The sequence below is a fragment of the Strongylocentrotus purpuratus genome, unplaced genomic scaffold (genome assembly GCF_000002235.5).
Source record: "Strongylocentrotus purpuratus isolate Spur 01 unplaced genomic scaffold, Spur_5.0 spur5_scaffold_10, whole genome shotgun sequence".
Taxonomy (NCBI): domain Eukaryota; kingdom Metazoa; phylum Echinodermata; class Echinoidea; order Camarodonta; family Strongylocentrotidae; genus Strongylocentrotus; species Strongylocentrotus purpuratus.
The window spans coordinates 14,994,962-15,017,391 of NW_022145595.1; the positions used below are offsets into that span (position 1 = coordinate 14,994,962).

The following is a 22,430-nucleotide window of genomic DNA, read 5'->3' on the forward strand; positions in this document are numbered from 1 at the left end:
AAGCAACGCATTGAGTTCAAGATCCTGACGATTGTCTACAAGTGCATCCAAAACAAGGCTCCAGTGTATCTCAATTCTCTCATAGTACCCTATCAATCTGCTCGTCCTGGCCTTCGCTCGTGTACTGACAGCACCCTGCTGCACGTTCCTCGAACATACACTAAAGCTGGCGACAATGCTTTTCATGCATGTGCTCCACGACTCTGGAATGAGCTTCCACGTTTTATTCGATTAGCACCATCGCTGGATGTCTTCCGAAAATGTCTAAAAACTCTCCTCTTTGACCATGATCAACAATAGATTCTTTTATAACTTTTTATGTAAAGCGCTGTGAAACAACAGTTAGTTCGTAAGAGCGCTATATAAATGACTTTATTGTATTGTATTGTATTGTATCTACGAAAAAATGTCAACCTGAACATTGTCCACGGGTTTGGACCCAGTAAGGAGAATGCAAGTCGATCACATAGGATCACAACATCTACACCCATGCTCCAAACTTTGTCAGGAAGAAGTTGTAGGGACATTATCTAAACACAAAAACTGATTGAACAAAATCTAAGGTCGGGATTGGTTCTATAAAGGGCGACTTATTTAGGCTTTCAGTAGTGTATATATTGTGTTGGAGATCCACTTTATTAAAATCCTGGATAATAGAACAAGACGTTTTTGTTTGCTTCCATTACTACAATATATTTATTGGAGTAAAGGACGGCAACTACACTATAGCTACACCCCCCCCCCCCGTTTCTCGACTATTCTTCCTTTATGTCCATCCTCTTCGTCTTTTTATAAATTGTTCTTCACCACATGATAGCAAACAAACCTGTCATATCATCAGTCCCCAGAGCATTCCATTTAACGGCTTTCCAGAAAGGGTGCAAAATAAACACGAAGGATTTTTGTAATGGAATGCAGCAATAAATACACCACGGTCCTGTAAGGCTTTTAAATGAATTCGATTTGATGTATTAGTCAAGTACAATGTAGCATAACTACGAAGAGTAAAATGATATTATGAAATGAAACCAAAACAGTAATACCAATAACTTGACAGGATGACCCTTGACAGCTGAAAAGCTTTTTGTACAATGGGGGTCTTTTTACAAAGTCAGTACTAATGATTTGTTAATTTAAAGAAAAAAGTAATTAAATTAAAAATCAAGAAATAGAAGCAGAAACGAAATAAAATACTTTGAAGGTTATCAATATTATATCAATTTTCAAGTTATACATTACGATATCAGATTACTTGCTTCTCTTTCTTGCGTCTCAAGTGATAGAAACATAATTATATATACCTCTTACATTCAACTTCAAAGTCTCTAAAATTATGAATTACTTTTAAGTAGCATTAAATTATGCTACAATGAAACAGAAGGAAAAGGGATAAGGGAATATTGATACCAGAAGTTTAAAAAATACTTTTCGGCTCCAAAGTACAATATTAAGTCAGTATGTGCTTTGTCACACACAAAAACAAATTAAATATAAATCAAAGAATATAAAAACGAATATTGCTTTACGACAGAGATTCATTTTGCTCTCATTAGAGTAAATCGCCAAAACAATGAGCCAAAACGAAAAAAAATCAACAGTGTTTCTGTATTCTATATTAATCTTTGATTTTGTGGTACCAATCATATGATAAAATATCAAAGAGAAAACAATTAAACAATGCAAGAAGTATATAATTTACGTACATTTTACGAATGTACATACTATTTGGATAGAGGGACGTACGTTATTGTTATATTGGATAATGTTCACTGTAAAATCTTTCTAGAGAATGGGCATCTTCTCGTTTGGTCTGTAATCACATAATAAACAATATACATGTAATATGACACATTATAGGCCCATATTAGAATAGAGCTGGAGCAGAGAGGTATCGATAGATTGTGAGATGGATTACAGTGATACTTTGATAAAATACAACTTCTTGTTACAAGCAAACGCGAGCATGTCTGGAGAAAGGGAAACCAAGTAACACCAAGGATCTTCAAGCGTCAGATTAAGTACATTGAACTCAACTCTTTCCTTCAGGTTCAGACCATTAAGGTCATAGAGCCTGATCACAATATGACCCTTCTTACGATCAACACTCGCTACATACACCCTGTCCTGCTCATCCACGGCAGCATAAAGATGGACATCATCTGGAGCCTGTAGAGACAGACCAGCATTACTATCCCTGGCATAGACCGTCACCACGCTTGGACTGGTGTATTTACATGAACTCGTGACGATCAAACCCGACCTGGTAGCAGATACCTGGGTCGTCATGTTGTGTTTTGTTGAAACAGTATGTTTGAGAGTGGATCCAGTCGGGTCATAGATGTAGACTTTCTTCCCATTGTTAGCGATTAGGATTTCATCTGAGGGACTTCTGTTTAATCTGGGAGAATGGTCATTGCTATTCACGTGGATAGTTGATTTCCTGGATCCATTGGGATAATATATGTGTACTTCCCTGGGGCCCATCGATATGCATAACGACCTGTCTTGTTGAAACACAAGATCATAACACTTCTTATTAGTTGGTATATTTGCATACTGCTCTTGTTTACCAGCTGAATCAATGGTATCTATATCATGTGAATCCCAATATCCGATAGTCACACCGTCATCAGAGTACTGGGTCATTCCATGCATACATCCCCGTAGATCTACACATTGAATGACTTGCAACGTGGGATCTGATTCTGAGATGCTCCCGAGGTCAAGACGAGTATGATATGCAGGCTTGAACCTAGTCTCCTGTGCTTTCTTCGTAATGGCTGCCGCAGAAGTGTTATCAGTAGCCTCCCTCAGCTTGGCATCAAGCTCATCACAGAGCAAGGTATGAGCAGACAGACTGTCTGTCTCAAGACGACCCAGTCTGTCATTAGCTACCAGTGTTATTGAACTACAAATACTCTTGATCCTCTGTCGATCCTTTGATTTCAAGACGTTGAGTTCGTCATCGAAACTCCGGTTTACTGCATTGATTTGCTCGATGAGATTTCGATGATTTTCTTCAAGCTCTTTAGCCTTGATGCTGTAGGCTTGACTGACATCATTCAGTAGTTTCTGCACGGCAGTGAATACTTCATTACGTTGCACTTCCACATTCTGAATGTTCTTCTCCAGTTCTGATTTCTTAGTGGCACATCGCTGGACTAGGTCGTTCACCTGAACAAAAGAATTGAAGAAGAAAACAAAAATTGTTAAATGAGATGTAAGCCATTTACATCGAGCTGGTTTGAAAATTAAACACCAGCTGATTATTTGCGTGTTACGAGCCGGACGTTGTTGCGTCAAAAGTACATTTTGGGAACATGAATGCGGTCCCTCCGTTCCCGGATGGGGGGGGGGGGGGGGGCTCCTCAGTAACCATTTCTCCTTTCATACAAATGTTTCTTCATATTTATAAAGAATAGCGTTTTGAATTTTCAACAAAAGAAAGAGAAAAATAGTTTGCATTCCTTTTATTTGGTAGTATTGGATTTTTTAACCATGTGTTTTAAAACACAGAAGCAGATTTAATATATTTCAAATTGAAGCATGTTTAAGGTTATCATTTTACTTAAGACATAATAAACCTCATTTAAAAGTGTTTCTATAATGTTCAGGATTATATAATTCGACAGAAAATTTATTATTACGCGAGGGAATGTAGCGACCGAGCGAAACAATAGCTTCTGTGAAATTGAAAAGTGTAATCAAGTATCGTTTAAATACCACGGAATATCCCAGCCTCCTTCAAAATAATGATTTACATAAGAGTGAGTATATCGAACCATCAGAAAGAGCTCCATGTCTTGTGAGAGGGGTGGCAAAAGTCTTGTCCCACCCACTTTACTAGAGAGAATCAATGGTCTTCACTCCTTACCCGCTTCAAGAGCATAATATAGTAGACGGAGTTTGTACAATGATAAGAAACATTCCAACTATTAACTTTGCGAGGAAGCCTGATGACCGAGAGGATATTTGAAACCGTAACTTACAGCAGTTAAACGCCGGTGGGGATTGTTGTTGTTGAAATTAACGGGGGTTTTCCATCGTCGTTGGATGATTTTCGCCATAACTTTAGCAACCCGAGGCTTTTGCCTTCTCCCCCTTTATAGAGGAAAACTCTACCCAAATACAACAGTGCCTTGGCGTAGAGTTTCTTATTTTTATTTTATAGCTACAATAGATTGCCATACATCGTTATACATCACATCTAGTTAATTTGTTATTGAAAACATGAAAAGTGAGATCACTTTATGTTGAATTTTTAAATATATTTTAAGAATTATTAAAAGCTGATCGGTATACGGCGAAATTATGCCTTGTAAAAGGGGGGGGGGGAGACAATAATAAGCCACCACCTTGATAGAAAAAATTAGCCTCCTCACTTTGATGCTTCTGGAACTTCTGGAAGAAAGTGTGCATCTATTATTGTGCGAGGGAAAGTAGCGAACGAAAGAGGATTTTCGAATTTGGAATGGGGACTCTTTGTTTTGCAAATTAGAACCTCTTTTGCATGATGATGTCGAAAGATTTTATCTGGCAAGGAAGCGGAAAAAGCAAATCCTCTTCCGTACTTAAAGATATTTTGCCTTGGGAAGGAAAGGGGACAGAATCGATTAGGCTCCACCCCCGATAGAGGGAATAATATGCCCCCTATAGATTTTGCTGCCTCTTGGAGACAGGTTTTCTTAGTATAAACACAGGATTTCACTTCTTTCTGTATTTTTTAAGGGATGGCAGCGACCAATAACGGAGTAAATTTAGGTTTTAGAATTGTTAAATTTTAGAGGTCTATATCGGATAGGGCTTTGCTGCAGAGTATTTATTGTTATCAAGGGGGGAATCTCATTTTGCAACCACCATTTAATAGATAAGAGAATATGCTTCCATGCTTGCGGTGTCTACATTGGAGACATGGTTTTAGAAACATAATAAACACCTCTGTCGCCACTTTCGGCGCGTATGGTACCTTCCCCTATCGGAATTGTATGAGTACAACTTGTCAGGCCGAAGCCAAACGCCATAATGCTTTGTCAAATAATCCCAATTACCTTTAGACGTAACTGCTTCTCGAAGTCAGCCTGATTCTTGATGTTGTGAATTTGATGACCGACGATCACGCACTTGAGACAGACATGGACCTTACAGTCCTCACAAAACATATCTTTGTTCTCTTGTTCGTGGATGCAGCACTTCTCGGATAGATGACCAATACTGACCTTCCCGTTGTTGATATCCTGTATGGATACAATATCATGACTTTTAAAGACTCTAAGATGTTTATGACAATCCAGACACTTATCACACATGTAGTCACTACATGTGCAGCAGAAAGAGACAGCATCTTGCTGAGCCATGCAAGCAGTGCATTTTGGACTCATCTCAAGGACAGCGTTCATCCAACCATCAACACGGTTCGCAGACAACTTGGTGATCTTCCTGCAGAGAGGACAGATCATGTGATCGAGATCCTGGTGGGAAAGGTCATAGTTCTTGAGACATTTCCGACAGAAGGTGTGTCCGCATGAAGTCAGGATGGTTGCCTCGTCGAAGATATCAAGACATAGTGGACACGTCAGGTTCTCTGAAGAGCGTGGTGCTTTCTTTTCCTCAGTCTTCTCAGCCATTGCTACAAATATCGGATTTCTGGTTTATTACAAACACGAGCTCATTCTACGTCTATATCCAATTCATGTCCAATAAAACTCAAAAGTGTGATCAGCTGATGTGCACTAGAAGCCAATACTCAGCTCATGCAAGCTCTAACTATATGCAGTAACGTAGTAGACTTTACCAATATTCGAATCTACGCAACAAGTACGTCCTAACTGCATGCAGTTCTGTACCCAGTTCCAACGTTGATTAAACTATGTGTCAAGAGAGGTGCGTCTAACTTTGATCAAACGTATTAATTCTCTATTCAAATATGTACCTGAATACAAATAAGGTTATAATAGTAAAATCACACTTGAGAAGATCTAGTGCATAATATATGCAGTTGGTGCATCCTATGAATAGCAGTGGGTTTTCCCACAGAGAGCGCTCGCAGGATATAAGCACCTTTGAACTTTATGGCAGTATTCATCATTATTTCTATAGAGGGCGACTTATTTAGGTTTTTAGCGGTGGATATAACATTATGCTGGAGATTCACTCTAGTAGAATCCTCGATGTTAGAGCATTTTATTTGTCTTCATTACTCTGTTTAAAAGGGTAAAAGATTAGGACTACACTTATATTTCGCCCTTTCTTTCTCCACTATTCTTCCTTTGTCTTCTTCCACTTCTCTCTTTCTGTGTATACATGTATATTAATTTTGTCAGTCAATAATTTAAATTCTGGCGTATCGACTGCTACGAGGCTACAACCTTCCTTACAGTATATGATTTGGATGACAAACATGTTTCACCACTTCCTCTCTTGTATAACAAATGTTATGACTAAGGCTTTAACCATGATAATGTGAATCATGTCTGTCTCAAGACCTAATAATGTAAACAGGGATATCAAATTGAATGTGCAACTATAGCCCGTATTGCCCTGAATTATGATTTATTTGAAAAAGAATCTTGAATGGACCATAGAACATGGGTCCATGAAATAACGAATTCATGTTACTCTTATCATCATGCTGTCGGTTATAACTTTGTCTCTTTCTTTCTTTATTTGATTTGATTTGATTTGCTTTATTTATTTCTGTTTGATTTTCTTTTTCTTTTGCATTTTTACAAATGTATAACAAATAAACATTGTAAATTTACACATGACAAAAGAATATATGTAAAATAAAGTAAGGCTGGCTGTAACTAATCGAAAACATCAAACAGTTGACAAAGTAAAGGGTTGACAAAGTAAGCAAAGCTTGATAGAATGACTTCCCTCAAAGAATACATAATAATACAAATATGCAGGAAAAAACAATGGTAAAAGGGGAAAAAGACAGAAAAAAGAAGAAAAAAGGAATGAGGGGATGTACATCAATATTCACAGATTTATGGTAGTTGGATTTCAATTTGATATATAAAGATAAAAAGGAAGATGCAAATTTGAATATTTCGTTATCTCTCTCTCCCTCTCCGTCTCTCTCACACACTCTAATTTTTTTTCTCTCTCTCCCTGTTTCTCTTTATCTCAAGCTATCTTTCTCTCTCTTTCTCCTATACATTTTAATTGTACCAAAGTCTATATTACGTGCAATTCCGTCCCAGAGTATCTTGAATATGTGTCTCTTTTATACGTGAATTTGTTAGTTTTTATATTCCCTTCAATTCATGCCTGATATTTTACAGCGTATGGAAAGGAAATGTGATCAAAGCTGATAAGGATCAATATTACCTAATTCTACGTCACCTTCCATTTAGACATTTTTTATCACCTCAATAACGACTAAGCTATTAGAGCCAGTAGTTTTGTTATGCTCAGAAAATATGCTATATTTGTGATTTTAATTTGTATAGGCTTACAGTAATAACAAAAGGACACTTATTTTACAGATGTCAATATCACATACATAAGGCAAGTAAAATCTAGATCTTCTAAACATATATACAGTATAATAGTCGATAATACTGTGTATATACGAAGACAAATGAACATTGTTAATGTAATAATATAGGCAACTTTTAAGGCGTATACATACTCTCAATAAATATTTCCATTTTCTCAGGATTTTTTGCCTGTTAGAGGGTAAGTACAGTAGACGGAATATAATAAGTAACATTTCATACAAAAGTTACACAATTTTCTCATCAACCTACTACAATGTTACCGAGTCACAAAACTTTGTAAGAAACAGTACTGGAGCCAGTAGTCTGTTCCGAAATAGTCCCATTTTCCGTATAACAATTGACCGAACAAACTTACTTAGACTATCCATGCCATCTACGAAATGAACTGTCAACCTGAACATTGTCCTCGGGTTTGGGCCAGGTAAAAGGAAAGTGAATCGATCACATTGGGTCACCGCATCTATACCCATGCTCAAAAACTTTGTCAGGAAGAAGTTGTAGGGACATTATCTCGACACAAAAACTGATAGCAAAGAAAGTCTAAGGTCGGGATTGGTTCTATAGAGGGCGACTTATTTCGGATATCAGTAGTTGATATATTATGTTGGAGATCCACTTCATTAGAATCTTGGGTAATAGAGCAAGACGTTTGATTTGCTTTCATTACTACAATATATTTGATAGAGTAAAGGACGACAACTACTCTATACCTACACTCCCCCTTTTCTTGATGACTATTGTTCCTCTATCACAAAGAGGCACACACTAAGAATCAGGCGTGGATCCAGGATTTCTGGGGGGAGGGGGGGGGGGGCAAATTTGACATCATGCGAGCCAAAAATTGGTACGTAATGGTGATCAGCAGTTGCGTAATGAGCAAAAACGTTTGGGGGGGGGGTCAGAAAAAGAAATCCGCATCACCACCACTTTTACATGCAGGCCCCGCTGAACGTTTTTCAAAGTAGGAGGGGGGGGGGGAGGCTAAAGTAGTTACGATCAGGTAGAGCGTAGCGTAAATTGGCGTGGGGTCTAGGGGCAAAGCCCCGACGGGGGCTAAGAGACGGAGCCCCCAGAAGCTCAGGGGGTATGGGCATTGAATTACGGTCAGATGAGCATATATTGATACCTTATTTGTGACACTGGCAGGACACTAATTTGGCGTTGGGTCCGGGAGCTCGAGCCCCATCCCCCCCCCCCCCCCAGAGCCCCGCCGTTCCGCAGGCCCTGACATGTAGGCCTCCGAATAAGCACAGTTGTTACCTGACTGTAAATTTGGAAATTTGTCATCTTCCAACAAACGCATAAAAAAGTCTAATTTACTAAAAAGTTAGGAAAAATCCCGGAAAATTATGTAATTTCAGCAACATTTGCAAATCACTGGTATCGAATTAGAAATAAACCACGTTTAAAAAAAAAAAAAAAAAAAAAAAAATTACCAAAGAGGGGGGGGGGGGGGATTCCTCCAATATACACACATTAAAAAAAAAAAATGGGGGGGGGGGGCTAACCTCTACCCCCCCCCCCCCCCCCCCCCTGCGTACGCGCCTGGCCAGCGGTGACCAGTATATGGCGCTTGGTATCGTTGGGGGAGGGGGGGGGGCGAGAGAGGCACAAAAGCATATCCATTGCCTGTCATATCGAAACATAACGCCCACATCTTGTTCAGAACGTGGGAAGGGAAGGACTCTCACCAGGCTTTCCTTCCCGCCGGAAGAACATCCGGAGATTGTTAAGTCCATACAGAGCATAATGGCTAAAGTTGCTAAATTCCGAAAGAAAACTTTACATTTACACCTATGCTGTCATCAAATATGTTTTTCCTTTTAACACAATAATTTTTTTGCCACTCAATTCAGACCTGACTAAATATATAGGCCTACCTTTTCGTAAGGCAACAGACAAGTTATTTTTGTCATGATTGTAACTTATTAACATTTGAAGATTTCTTACACTAGTGCCTGGCCGTGCGTGTCCCATATTTAATCAGGTTTAGAAAGGTTGAGGTTGACATGATCAAAAACAAAATTGGTTGGCTCGAACATATATGTATTACTTTAAAAGTTTTTTTTTTTTTTAAAGAGTAGGACTATTCGAGTTTTCGACAAGGCGTTTAATTCACACAGTAAATCGCACCTGAAATTGCATCATATGCATTATAAATTCCAAACGCTTTCTTTCATTCAATTCCAAAAGCTTGAATGCATACTATTTCACAAGATGTAATAAAACAATATGAATAATTCTAATGATACACTTACATGCAAATGCATGATCATTTTTGCGTTTCTTTCTGCCTATCAAAAAGTTTTCTTCTGCCTTTTGTTGTGTTGCTGTTATTCATATTATTGTTATCAAACAGGATTAAATAAATAAATATATAAATACCATTGTCAAATGATAGTTGTTAAATGATGATAGGTAAGAAGAAGCGATAAAAATCGCAGATGATCTTTTTTCCTTTCCCCCTTTTCTTTTCTCCTTCCTCTTTATTTTCTATCCCTCCTCTCCTTTTCCTTTCCCTTCCGTTCCTTCTCTCTCTCTCTCTCTCTCTCTCTCTCTCTTTCTTTTTGCTGAGGGGGGGGGGGGGGTGTGGGACAGGCAAGGGCCTTTCGCCCCCCCCCCCAATCCACACCTTGTTGGCGGGAAAAAACTGATCTCCCCTACCTTTCTTCTTCCTCTTTTTTTTTCTTTCCCTTTCTCTCCTCTTACCCTTTCCTTCCTTCTCTCTCTTTTAAGTTTGCTGGGGGGGGGGGGGGGTTGAAAGGCTTTCCCCCTTTCCCTTCCCTTCCTTCTCTCTCTCTCTCTCTCTCTTTCTTTTTGCTGAGGGGGGGGGGGTGTGGGGCAGGCAAGGGCCTTTCGGCCCCCCGATCCACACCTTGTTGGTGGGAAGAATCGCAACTGATCACCCCCTTCTTTCTCTTGTTTGTCCTTCCCTTTATCACCTCTTTTCCTTTCCTTCCTTCTCTCTTTTTCTTCGCGGGGGGGGGGGGGGGGGGCAACAACCTGGTAGGCAAGCCCATCCCCCCCGATCTCCTTGTTTTTCCACTTTTCTTTTCTTCTCTCTCTCTCTCTCTTTATTTTTGGGCGGGGGGGGGGGGGGGCAAGGCCTCATCGCCCCCTGGATCCGCTCCTGCCTGGGATAATAGGAGCACATTGATAATGGAAAGGGGACATATAATTATTACAAAGGAAAAGGGGCATTTGTTGAAGGGAAAAGGTGAACCTATCAGACTTTAACAGGGACATTTATGAGAAGGGGAAGGGGCTCTTATTAGAAGTTGAAGGGGCACTTGTTTTTAAGGAAAATGGGCCCTTTTCAATGTAAAAGAGGGCTTTTGCCTAATGTAAAAAGTGGCACCTTTTGGGTACTTGAAAAAGTTACATACAGAACTAGTCTAATTTTGAGAACCAACAAAGAAAGATAAAGAGAGAGAGAGAGAGAGAAGGAAGAGATTCTGAAAAAAGAAGGGGTTTCGTCGTCTTAGACACAAATAGAAAGACTTACATCGGGGGTGGGACGAACATTCGTCTGCAGCGTATCATGTATTTTGCATTTTGTTAAAATAGCTCGTGGCGTAGCGTCTTAGCGTCATACAGTGTGAGATACCGTGGTATACTAAGAAACAGAGCGTACGGTACACAGGAGGAAGTATTCTTTTCAAGGGGAAAACAAAAGGTTACCATGAAGCACGTACCTCCATCACTTTGACCGTCGTTATTCTCAAATACAAAAAGTGGGACGTCTCCATGTGTAAAAGATCTGTGGATATTTAGGGGTCATATTGTGAACAAGTGCCATCTCCGCAGCGGCTTAACTCACTGCATCTAGCTCATTTTCTAAATATTGAAATAAAGCTGAATGACTATACTTCACCAAAACATAAACTGACAATAACTGTCCATCGAGATGCAGTTATCAGACCCCTCCCCCTTATCATTTAGTATTCATATCATTGTACTTCAATTACATTATATTTGCTCTCACAACTTGATTTAGATGCTCGAATGTAAATAGACACCTCAAATGAGGGACACACACAAGCATTGTCTTTTCAAATGTGTCCTTGAAAACAACGAATACAAACGTGGCAGGGGCGGATCCAGCCGGCGGAAGGGGAGGGGGGGGGGGCCCAATTCGTGAGAAAATATTTAGCGGAGAAACAGCCGACCGATAATTCGCTCGGTGGGGGTGGGGGTGGGGGGGGAGGGGGGGGGGGGTAGTGAGCACTATTTTTTTTTTTTTTTAATGCTCCCGAAAATTTGAAAATCGCGCCGGCCGATATTTCGCTAGGTGGGGGGGGGGGAGGGGGAAGCACAATTTTTTTGGGGCCCTCGCAAACTGGAAAAATCGCACCCCCTCCCCCCTTGAGCGCCAGGGAAGGGGGCCCATCTCCAAAGTAAAGATACAAACTTTTCCCCAGGAGAGGGCCCGGGGCCCCGGTACCCCCTGGATCCGCCACTGTAACGTGGTTACAATGGTAAAATCCCACTTGAGTAGTTCGTCTTTCAATATTTATATGTATATATTACGTTGAAGATCCACTTTAGTAGAATCGTGGATAATAGAGGCAGACATTTTATTTGATTTCATTACTATATTTGTAAAGTAAAATCTACTCACCAGAGTCGTCACTATATGTCAGAATCCGTCGATGCTGTCCTTTGCTGGTTGCTGTGATGATCTCCGTTGCTTGTAGTGCACTCCGATGCGTAGTCTATACTTCTGTTATCTGGTTACTGGTAATTCTGCCCCGGGCAGCGGGCTAAAAGCCCTTTATATACAAGCTCGCATGTACGTACGTGCGACAAGGCAAAGCAACCCGACGTACGCACATGCGTGCGGCCCGTATACCCATAATTTCCCATATTCCTCCCGACTATAAAAACAAGCGAAAGATAAAAAACAAATAGTCTTTAGCTTGTAAATAGAGCCGGATATTGGGAGGGTAAACAAACTTAAAAAGGGTGGGCTCTCGAGAGCTCCAAACCCTCCGGAAGGGGTGGGCTCTGAAGAGCACCAAGCCCCCTCCCCATACCTCCCGGAGCGGGAGGGCTCTTCAGAGGAAGAGCACCACGACTCTCCCCTACTCCCCAGCTGGGGCAAGGGAAACTTCTCCAGCAGCTGAAGCCGGCTGGGGTGATTCCCGGTCAAGGCTACATCCAGCTCCACAATGAATTGGTCACTCGTACGCGATGAATCGAGATTGCAACGCACCCGTTTGACCGCCATCGGGGGGATGGTTACTGACTTCGCAAAGAATACTTTTTATTCACATCTTCGCCACAGGTCATTTCTATACACTCGCCCTGAAAGGTTAATAAGGAATCCGGTATATTGATGTATGCACGATGTTTCCGCAGGAGGTCTGCCTCTAACAACATGTCATCATCGATTGGGGCAACACAAACATGTTCACTGAATTTGCTGCCACCCAAAATCAAATCAACCGGTCCCACAATCATTCCAGTTGGCGACGAGGATAGTATACCTCGGCAGCCGTGTGTACTACTGCCCGAATGGGTTTGTCACCAATCCATAATTTTATGTTTATACTAAAAGTGGATGGTGACTTACTGCGACATACATCTGTCCATGTCCAGTTTTGGGTTGTCGGGATTCTGACCGGTAGGCGGTGGCCAGGGGGGTGTCAGCCATGGGCTTGGCTCCGTTGGAGGCCTGGCCCCATGGGTCGCACCCGCGGAAGGGGAGTGAGAAGGAAGCTCTTTCTTACTAGAGATTGGGTTGGGAACTTCCCCCGGCACTTCCACTTTACCGATGCTGTCCTGGCCGCCACAAATCTGCTTAGATTCGTGGATGTTATCATTAATCGTAGCATCAGAGGAAACACCATGAATCCCCGTTTCCGTGGGAGGCGAATCCCTTCCAAATGCTACTGAATTATTGTCCACTGGTACACCCTTATCCAAACCCAAAACGGGATGTGGGTTCACACTAGTTGTAGCATCAGAGGAAACACCATTAATCCCCGTTTCCGGGGGAGGCGAATCCCTTCCAAATGCTACCGAATTATTGTACACTGGTCCACCCTTGTCCAACCCCAATGCTGATCCAGAGTCGTTTCCCGGGTCCTCGGAGACGAAGGAAACCTTAAGTCCGGGACTTCTCTCGGGACATTCTATTTTAAAATGTCCTAATTTCCCGCACTGGTAGCAGGCCATATTCCGGCCCGGTAAGAAATTCCCCCGGGCGGGAGAGGCTCTGCCCCTGAAGCGGGCGGGAGAAGCTTGCGACTTTCTCACGCTGTCAACCAGACTCTGGACTGAAGTCTGTAAGGGCCCTATCACTGAAAGGGACGTCTTCAGCGCTTCAATTATCGAGTCCATCTTGCCCTCCATCTTATCCATCTTGCCCTCCAGAGAAGTAACCCTCTTTTCCAAGCCGCTTTGTGCCGGAGGGGTTGGGGGCAAGTTCGATTTCCTAATGGTAGGAGCCTTATCGGACTGTGACTGTGAGTCCCGAATAGGTGGGTGCATCGTCCTCCTCACATGGGGTGGCGATTCGAATTCTACACCCTCGCTACTCTCCCCTCTCTGATCCCGCCTACGCAGATCATGCGACCTACGAGGGGATCTACGATATGGGGAAGGAGACCTAGGACGTTGGCCTCTTGACTCACTACGGTCACTCCTGTGACTTCGAGGGGAATCCTGGTCATAATAGCGATATTCTCGCTCCCTACTATTATCATACCGGTCACCCCTCCGGTTTTGAGGTGAATCAAAGCGACTCCCTCTGTCGTCTGATCGAGGGGAGTGATGACGACTCCCTCTGCAATCTGATCGAGTGGAATCATAGCGATTCCCTCGGCGATCTGATAGAGGGGAATCATAGCGACTCCCTCGTTCGCTGAATCGAGGTGAATCATTGCAACTCCCTCGGCGATATGATCGAGGGGAGTGATGACGACTCCCTCTGCAATCTGATCGAGGGGAATCATAGCGATTCCCTCGGCGATCTGATCGAGGGGAATCATTGCGACTCCCTCTGCGATCTGATCGAGGGGAATCGCGGCGACTCCCTCCGTGATCCGATCGAGGGGAATCATGGCGACTCCCTCGGAGACCTGAACGAGGGGAGCGATGGCGACTCCCTTGGCGATCCGATCGAGGGGAGTCATAGCGACTCCCTCTGCGATCCGACTCACCTACAGCCTCATATTGGTCGCGGGGCCTAGAATGGCCCTGTCGCGACCTGCGAGGGGGAGAAACAGTATACACTTTACGTGACTATCAACCTTAAAAAAATGACTAAGTATTACAATATTGCACAAGAATTGCTCAATCAAACAAACAATTCTTTACTAACTTAGTATTACAATATTGCACAAGAAGAATTGCTCAATCAACCAAACAATTCTTTACTAACTTAGTATTAAGATATTGCGCAAGAACTGTTCAATCAAACGAACAATTCTTGACTAACTTACTATTAACATATTTCGCGAGAATTGTTCAATCAAACGAACAATTCTCCACTAACTTACTATTAAAATATTATGCAAGAACTGTTCAATCAAACGAACAATTCCCTACTAACTTACTATTAAAATATCACGAGAGAATTGTTCAATCAGGCGAACAATTATTTACTATTCTGTTATACAGAATGTTAATTTACAAACGGAGACCTTTTCCTGATAAACAAACCCAAATATTTTCAATCCAAATTCACACTCAAATATTCAAACATTCAAGTACAGAATTCAATTCAAAGAAGGAGACTTGTCCTCAAATAATTCAAATTCAAACCCAAATATTCAAACACAATATTCAAGGCCGCTGATAAAGTCCCTATATGTCCCTGGTTGTGGACACTCAGACTAAATTCAACCGCTCACATGAATTTGTATTCTTTAGAAATATTTGTATGTCCCCGCAATATATCTTTGGCGGAGTAACTTACACTACGATTAATAAATAAATTAATTTCCTATCAATAAATTTAAATACGATATATTCAAACACAATATTCACAGCCGTTGATTAGGTCACTATGTCACGGTTAACATTCAGACCTAATTCAACAGCTTGATAAACTTGTATTTTTAAATATATATTTGTATTCACTACAGTAACTTAACTACGATTTATAAAATATAAACCCTAACAGTATATTTAATTATATGCCCTTGCCTACAATCATTGAACCCAATAAATCATTCGGAGCGAGAAGCCCGTTACTTAAAATTGTAAGAGGGCAACTCTGCTTCCAAACTGATTAATTGTAAGAGGGCAATTCTAATTCAAAAAATGATTAATTAAATTAGCGATGATTAATTAAATTAGCGATGATTTAATTCCAGCAGCAATGCAATAACAAACCACTGTGGTTCACTCTCCCTCCCCACTCTCAAAAAATCGGCACTCCGAAATTGGGTGGAAAATACAATTTCAACAAGAGGTGAATGAACCCTAAATCACACCAAGCAAATACTTTCACTCCCAAACAATCAAAAATATCAAAGATAATACGCCAAAGCCAAGGTAAATGAAGGGATAAACCCAGCCTCAAACAATCACTCATACAAGGTAAGCACCCGAAAAAACTCCACCCCAGTATAACAATAAGCTACCATAGGGTGCGAGCCTGGCCGCAGTACACAAAAGAAGGAATGCAATAACAGCGTCTAGGGCGTGCCGACGTAGCGTCCCCTGCCACACCCAAAATTAAAAAATCGCGAAGAAAACTGCCTTCAAACCACCACTCCACGGAAAAAAAACCTAAAAATATAACCTCCAATCAATCAAAAAGAAAAAATAACAAGCAATAATACTAACCTGTTATACTAGCTCGGCGGATCCACGAACTTGTCCGTGATTACGCCGTACACATGTACAAGCCAAAATACGGCACGCACATGTCAACCACAAACTAACGTACACAATACAAGAATCAAGTCACACACTCAATAATACAAATATCAACGATAATTCGTCAATTAAATAGCGCAGGAACGAAGTCTCGCAGCGCCACTAAAGTAAAATCTACTCACCAGAGTCGTCACTATATGTCAGAATCCGTCGATGCTGTCCTTTGCTGGTTGCTGTGATGATCTCCGTTGCTTGTAGTGCACTCCGATGCGTAGTCTATACTTCTGTTATCTGGTTACTGGTAATTCTGCCCCGGGCAGCGGGCTAAAAGCCCTTTATATACAAGCTCGCATGTACGTACGTGCGACAAGGCAAAGCAACCCGACGTACGCACATGCGTGCGGCCCGTATACCCATAATTTCCCATATTTGGAAGAGTAAAGGACGGTATCTACACTTGTTTTTCACCCCTCCCCCCCCCCCCTTCTCCATTATTCTTCCATTTCTCTCTTTCTTTCCCTTTCTTTGTCAGTGTCAATCAACACTACCATGTGCATACACAAAAATAATGTACAAATGTACATGTAATTGCAGGGTAGGTTTAAAACGTATACAAACTCATTATAACTATTTTCTAATTAAAAAAAAGAAGAAGCAAAAGAGGAAAATACAAAATAAGAACTATGAGACATGTGGTAAAGGTACTTTACGAACTGTGTACAAAACAGTATAGAGACCAAGAGTCTGTATCGATATAGTCGCTCCATAATAATTTACTTTCTTAAAAATTAAAATTAAAACAAATTAACTACATTTTCCATCGAGATGCGGTTATCAGAATATCTGTATAAATTGAATTCAATTTAATATAATTTAACATAATAACTGAATTGAATTGGAGCGGTAATTATTATGAAAAGTACAACTTCCGAATTAACATGAAAATAAGAAGTGACATTATAGATTATAACATAAATGCAGTAAACGTTAAGAAAGATATCATAATATTCTTACACTACTTAGTCAGGAAACAGAACTTCTCTACATCATAACAAACTAAACTTTAGCAGCTCCAGATCTTCAATTTAATGACTTTTCAGACAGGGTACAAAGTGAATACGAAGGAATCTTTCATGGAACGAGGCAACGAGGCAACCATGGTCCTCTAAGGATTTTTAAAGATTTGATTTGATTTATTAGGCAAGTTCAATGTAACATCCATACGAAGAGTAACATGATGTCATAAATGTGAACAACAAATATAATACCAATGACCTGACAGGATAACCCGTGAAAGCTGAAGAGCTTATATACAATTGGGTCCTATTTACAATGTCAGTATTAATTATTTGTTCATTTATAGATACAAAATAATTACCATAAAAGTCAAGAAATATAAGAACAAACATTTAAAAAAAAATACCTCGAGAATAATTAATAACATAAGGGAAATAACATTAATATGAATTGAATCAATACATTACCAATTTTCAAGTTATACATAATGATATCGTATCACCTTTTTCAGTATATAGGAGAAACTATTACACAATGCATGAAGTAGATGCATTATTTTACGTAAAGTATTTACATAGTATTTCGATAGAGGGACGTTATCATTATATTGGATAATGACAACTATATACAGGCAATTAAAATCTATCAAGAGAATAAGCATTTTCCCATTCGGTTAGTTATTACATAATGAACACTATAAACTGACACATTTATAGGCCCATATTATAGAGTACAGTTGGAACAGAGAGGTATACACACTAACAATAATGGTAATATAGAGTGTGAGATGGATTACAGAGATACTTTGATAAAATACAACTTATTGCAACAAGCAAACGCGAGCATGTCTAGAGAGATGGAAACCAAGTAGCACCAATTAATTTCAAGCGTCAGATTAAGCGCATTGAACTCAACTCTTTCCTTCAGGTTCAGACCATCAAGATCATAGAGCCTGATCATCACGTTACCATTCTTACGATCAACACTCGCAACATACACCCTGTCCAGCTCACCCACGGCAGCATACAGGTAGACACCGATTGGAGCTTGTAGAGACTTACCAGCATTTCCATCCCTGTCATAGACCGTCACCACGCTTGGATTGGTGGGATATGAACCCGTGACGATCAAACCCGACCTGGTAGCAGATACCTGGATCGTCTCGTTTTTTGTTGGAACAGTGTGTTTGAGAGTGGATCCAGTCGGGTCATAGATGTAGACTTTCTTCTTATTGTTAGCGATGAGGATTTCATCTGATGGACTTCTGTTTAATCTGAGATAATAGGAAGAGCTTGTCAAGTGGATTGTTGATTTCCTGGATCCATTGGGAGAATATATGTGTGCTTCTGTGAAACCCGTCGATATGCAAAACGACCTGTCTTGTTGACGGACAAAATCAAAACAGTTAATGTTACTTGGTATGTTTGCATACTGATGCTTTTTACCAGCTGAATCAATGATATCTTTACCATGTGTATCAGCATATGCGATAGCTACACTGTCATCAGAGTACTGGGTCATACCAAACATCGTACTCCGTAGATCTACACACTGAATGACTTGCAACTTTGGATCTGATTCTGAGATGCTCCCGAGGTCAAGACGAGTATCATCTGCAGGATTGAACCTCTTCTCCTGTGCTTTCCTTGTAATGGCTGCCGCAGAGGTGGTATCAGTAGCCTCCTTCAGCATGGCATCCAGCTCCTTACAGAGCAAGGTATGAGCAGACAGACTGTCTGTCTCAAGACGACCCAGTCTGTCATTAGCTACCAGTGTTATTGAACTACAAATACTCTTGATCCTTTGTCGATCCTTGGATTTCATTACGTTGAGTTCGTCTTCGAAACTCCGCTTTACTGCGTTGATATGCTCGATGAGATTTCGATGATTTTCTTCAAGCTCTTTGGCCTTGATGCTGTAGGCTTGACTGACATCATTCAGTAGTTTCTGCACGGCAGTGAATACTTCATGACGTTGCACTTCCACATTCTGAATGTTCTTCTCCAGTTCTGATTTCTTAGTAGTACATCGCTGGACTAGGTCGTTTACCTAAACAAAACAAATAATAGAGAAATGAAGAAAAAAAGAATTGTAGAATGAGATGTATGCCAATTACATCGAGCTGGTTTGAAAATTAAACACCATATTTTGCATGCCTGATAAATCACACAATTTAGAGTCACGACCCCCCCCCCCTCTATCATCATATATCATATGAGGACAGAGGAATTGAATAAATTTTATTTCATCTTTCTTTAAATGCAATCCAACCCTTGCAATATTACTAGTATTATCATAATAATAATATTCATCGTCATGATGATAATAATGGTACTTCTAGTATTACTTCTATTACCAGCTATGGTGGTGATGATGATGATGATGATGACGATGGTGATTTTCATTAACATTATTACTATTAAGCTTATCATAATTACTAATCTTCTTCTTATTATTATTATCATTGTTATTATTATTATCATTGTTATTATTATTATCATTATTTATTATTCATGAACAAATTAAATACCATTATCATCATATCGTCGTCATCATAATCACAGAAGAAAAAAATTGTATTGTTATTTTGAGGAAAAGAGCTTACAAAAGATAACCATTTCTATAGGCCCTTCTGCACAAACAAACAAATAATAATTTTTCACTGATTCCTCACATTTATCTATATGATTGTCGGCGAATTCGTTTTCAGTTCCTAAAAAGGCGTATCTACAACTGGGCACGTGTCCCTTTCACCCATTAAATGGTAAACCACAAAAATGAAGGAGGTAACGAAGAGACAAAGAGATTGACAGGAACAAAAAAACAGGGAGAGAAAAAGAAAATGATTTAGCCGCCACTTTGATTGAAGAAAAAAATTAGCCTCCTCGCTTTGATGCTTATGGAAAAAAGTGTACATCTATTAATTTGCGAGGGAGCGTAGCGAACGAAAGAGAAGTTTCGATTTTTGAATAATGAAACTTAAAAAAAAAAACCTCTTTTGTATGGTTATATTGCAAACTTAATGATGTCGAGAGTTTTGGTCTGGTAAGGGAGGAAATAAAAGCAAATCCTCCTTCATTGTAAAGGTATCTGGCCTTGTGAAGGGGAGGGGGGGGGGGTAAGAATCAAGTTAGCTCTACAGCCGATAGAGGGAATTATACACCCCCTAAGCTTTTTGCTGCCTCTTGGAGACATGCTTTCTACAGTATAAATGTAGGATTACACTTGCTTCTATATTTTGTAATGGACGGTAGCGACCAATAACTAGGTATTGGAATTGTTAAATTCTGCATTTCAGGTCTAATCTGCTGTTAGGGCTTTGCTACAAAATATTTATTGTCAAGGGGGGGGGGGGGGGATCTCATTTTGTCCTAAAGTTTAAAAAGGTAAGAGTATTTACATATTTTCTTGCAGTGCCTTTATTGTAGACATGGTTTAGAAACATAATTAACCCTGAGTGGGGAAATGTTGATTGCATGATGCTGACAATTTCACTCAGAGCCTTTGTAATGTTATTATAATGCAAATGAATTAAAGAAATCATTTCCCCAAAGCGAGCCCCCACCCCACTTGCATTATTGTATCAGCCGCCTCTGCCCCCCCCCCGCTTCCGGCGTCCACAGTACCTAAAATAAAACGATGTTTACCTTTAGCCGTAACTCCTGCTCGAAGTCAGCCTGATTCTTGATTTTGTGAATTTGATGACCGACGATCACGCACTTGAAACAGACGTGGACCTTACAATCCTCGCAAAACATATCTTTGTCCTCTTGTTTGTGGATGCAGCACTTCTCGGATAGATGACCAATACTGACCTTCCCGTTGATGATATCCTGTATGGAAACAATCTCATGACCTTCAAATACGATTTTAAGATGTTGATGACAATCCAGACACTTATGACACATGTAGTTATTACATGTACAACAGAATGAGACAGCATCTTGCTGAAATATGCAAGTAGTGCATTTTGGACGCATTTCAAGGACAGCGTTCATCCCTCCACATTCGGCGTGGTAATTGTCTACAAGTCCGTTGACAGTCACATTGGTGAGGAAATCATCGACACGGTTCGCAGACAACTTGGTGATCTTCCTGCAGAGAGGACAGATCATGTGATCGAGATCCTGGTGGGTCAGGTCATAGTTCTTGAGACATTTCCGACAGAAGGTGTGTCCGCATGAATTCAAGATGGTTGCCTCGTTGAAGATATCAAGACATAGTGGACACGCCAGGTTCTCTGAAGAGCTTGGAGCTTTCTTTTCCTCAGTTTTCGCAGCCATTGCTACAAATATTATGATTTTTGGTTTATTACAAACACGAGCTCATTCTACGTCTATATTCAATTTATGTCCAATAAAACTCAAAAGTCTGATCAGCTGATGTGTACAAGAAGCCAATACTCAGTTTATGCAAGCTCTAACTATATGCAGTAACATAGTAGACTTTACCAACACTCGACTCTACGCAACAAGTGCGTTCTAACTGCATGCAGTTGTATCCAGTTCTTACGTTGATTAAAATCTGTGTCGAAATAGGTGGCTAACTTTGATCAAAAGTATGAATTCTTGAGAAGATCTACTGTGCATATATATGCAGTTTGTGCATCCTATAAATAGTAGTGGGTTTTTCCACAGAGAGCGCTCGCAGTGTACAAGCACCTTTGAACTTTATGGCGGTATTCATCATTATTTCTATAGAGGGCGACTTATTTAGGTTTTCGGCGGTGGATATAATATTATGCTGGAGATTCACTCCAGTAGAATCCTCGAGGGTAGAAGATCAGGACTACACTTATATTTAACCCCTTCTTTTTCCACTATTCTTCATTGATCTACTTCCACTTCTCTTTTTATTTGTCAGTCAATAATTCTAATTCTTGCGTAGAGATTGCTGCGAGGCTACAACCTTCCTTACAGTAATATGATGGAAAAAAATGTTTTACCACTTCCTCTCATGATTAAGGCATTTAACCATGATAATGTGAGTCATGTCTGTCTCACGAGCTGATAATCAATGAGTTAAATGAAACCAAATTGAGCATGTCACTTTAGCCTGTATTGCACCGAAATATGA

At 40.3% G+C, this 22,430-nt stretch overlaps 1 protein-coding gene across 1 annotated transcript; it reads right to left on the bottom strand.

The window, feature by feature from the left end:
* Window positions 1-1,911: 1,911 nt before the first annotated feature.
* Window positions 1,912-21,871, bottom strand: LOC105442660 (tripartite motif-containing protein 45-like). Its single transcript, XM_030980134.1, has 2 exons — window positions 21,002-21,871; window positions 1,912-3,174 (listed from the first exon to the last, which is right to left on the bottom strand). Exons 1-2 carry the CDS (start codon window positions 21,635-21,637, stop codon window positions 1,912-1,914), a joined length of 1,899 nt encoding a protein of 632 aa, XP_030835994.1. The 5' UTR covers window positions 21,638-21,871.
* Between the last annotated feature and the right edge of the window lie 559 nt (window positions 21,872-22,430).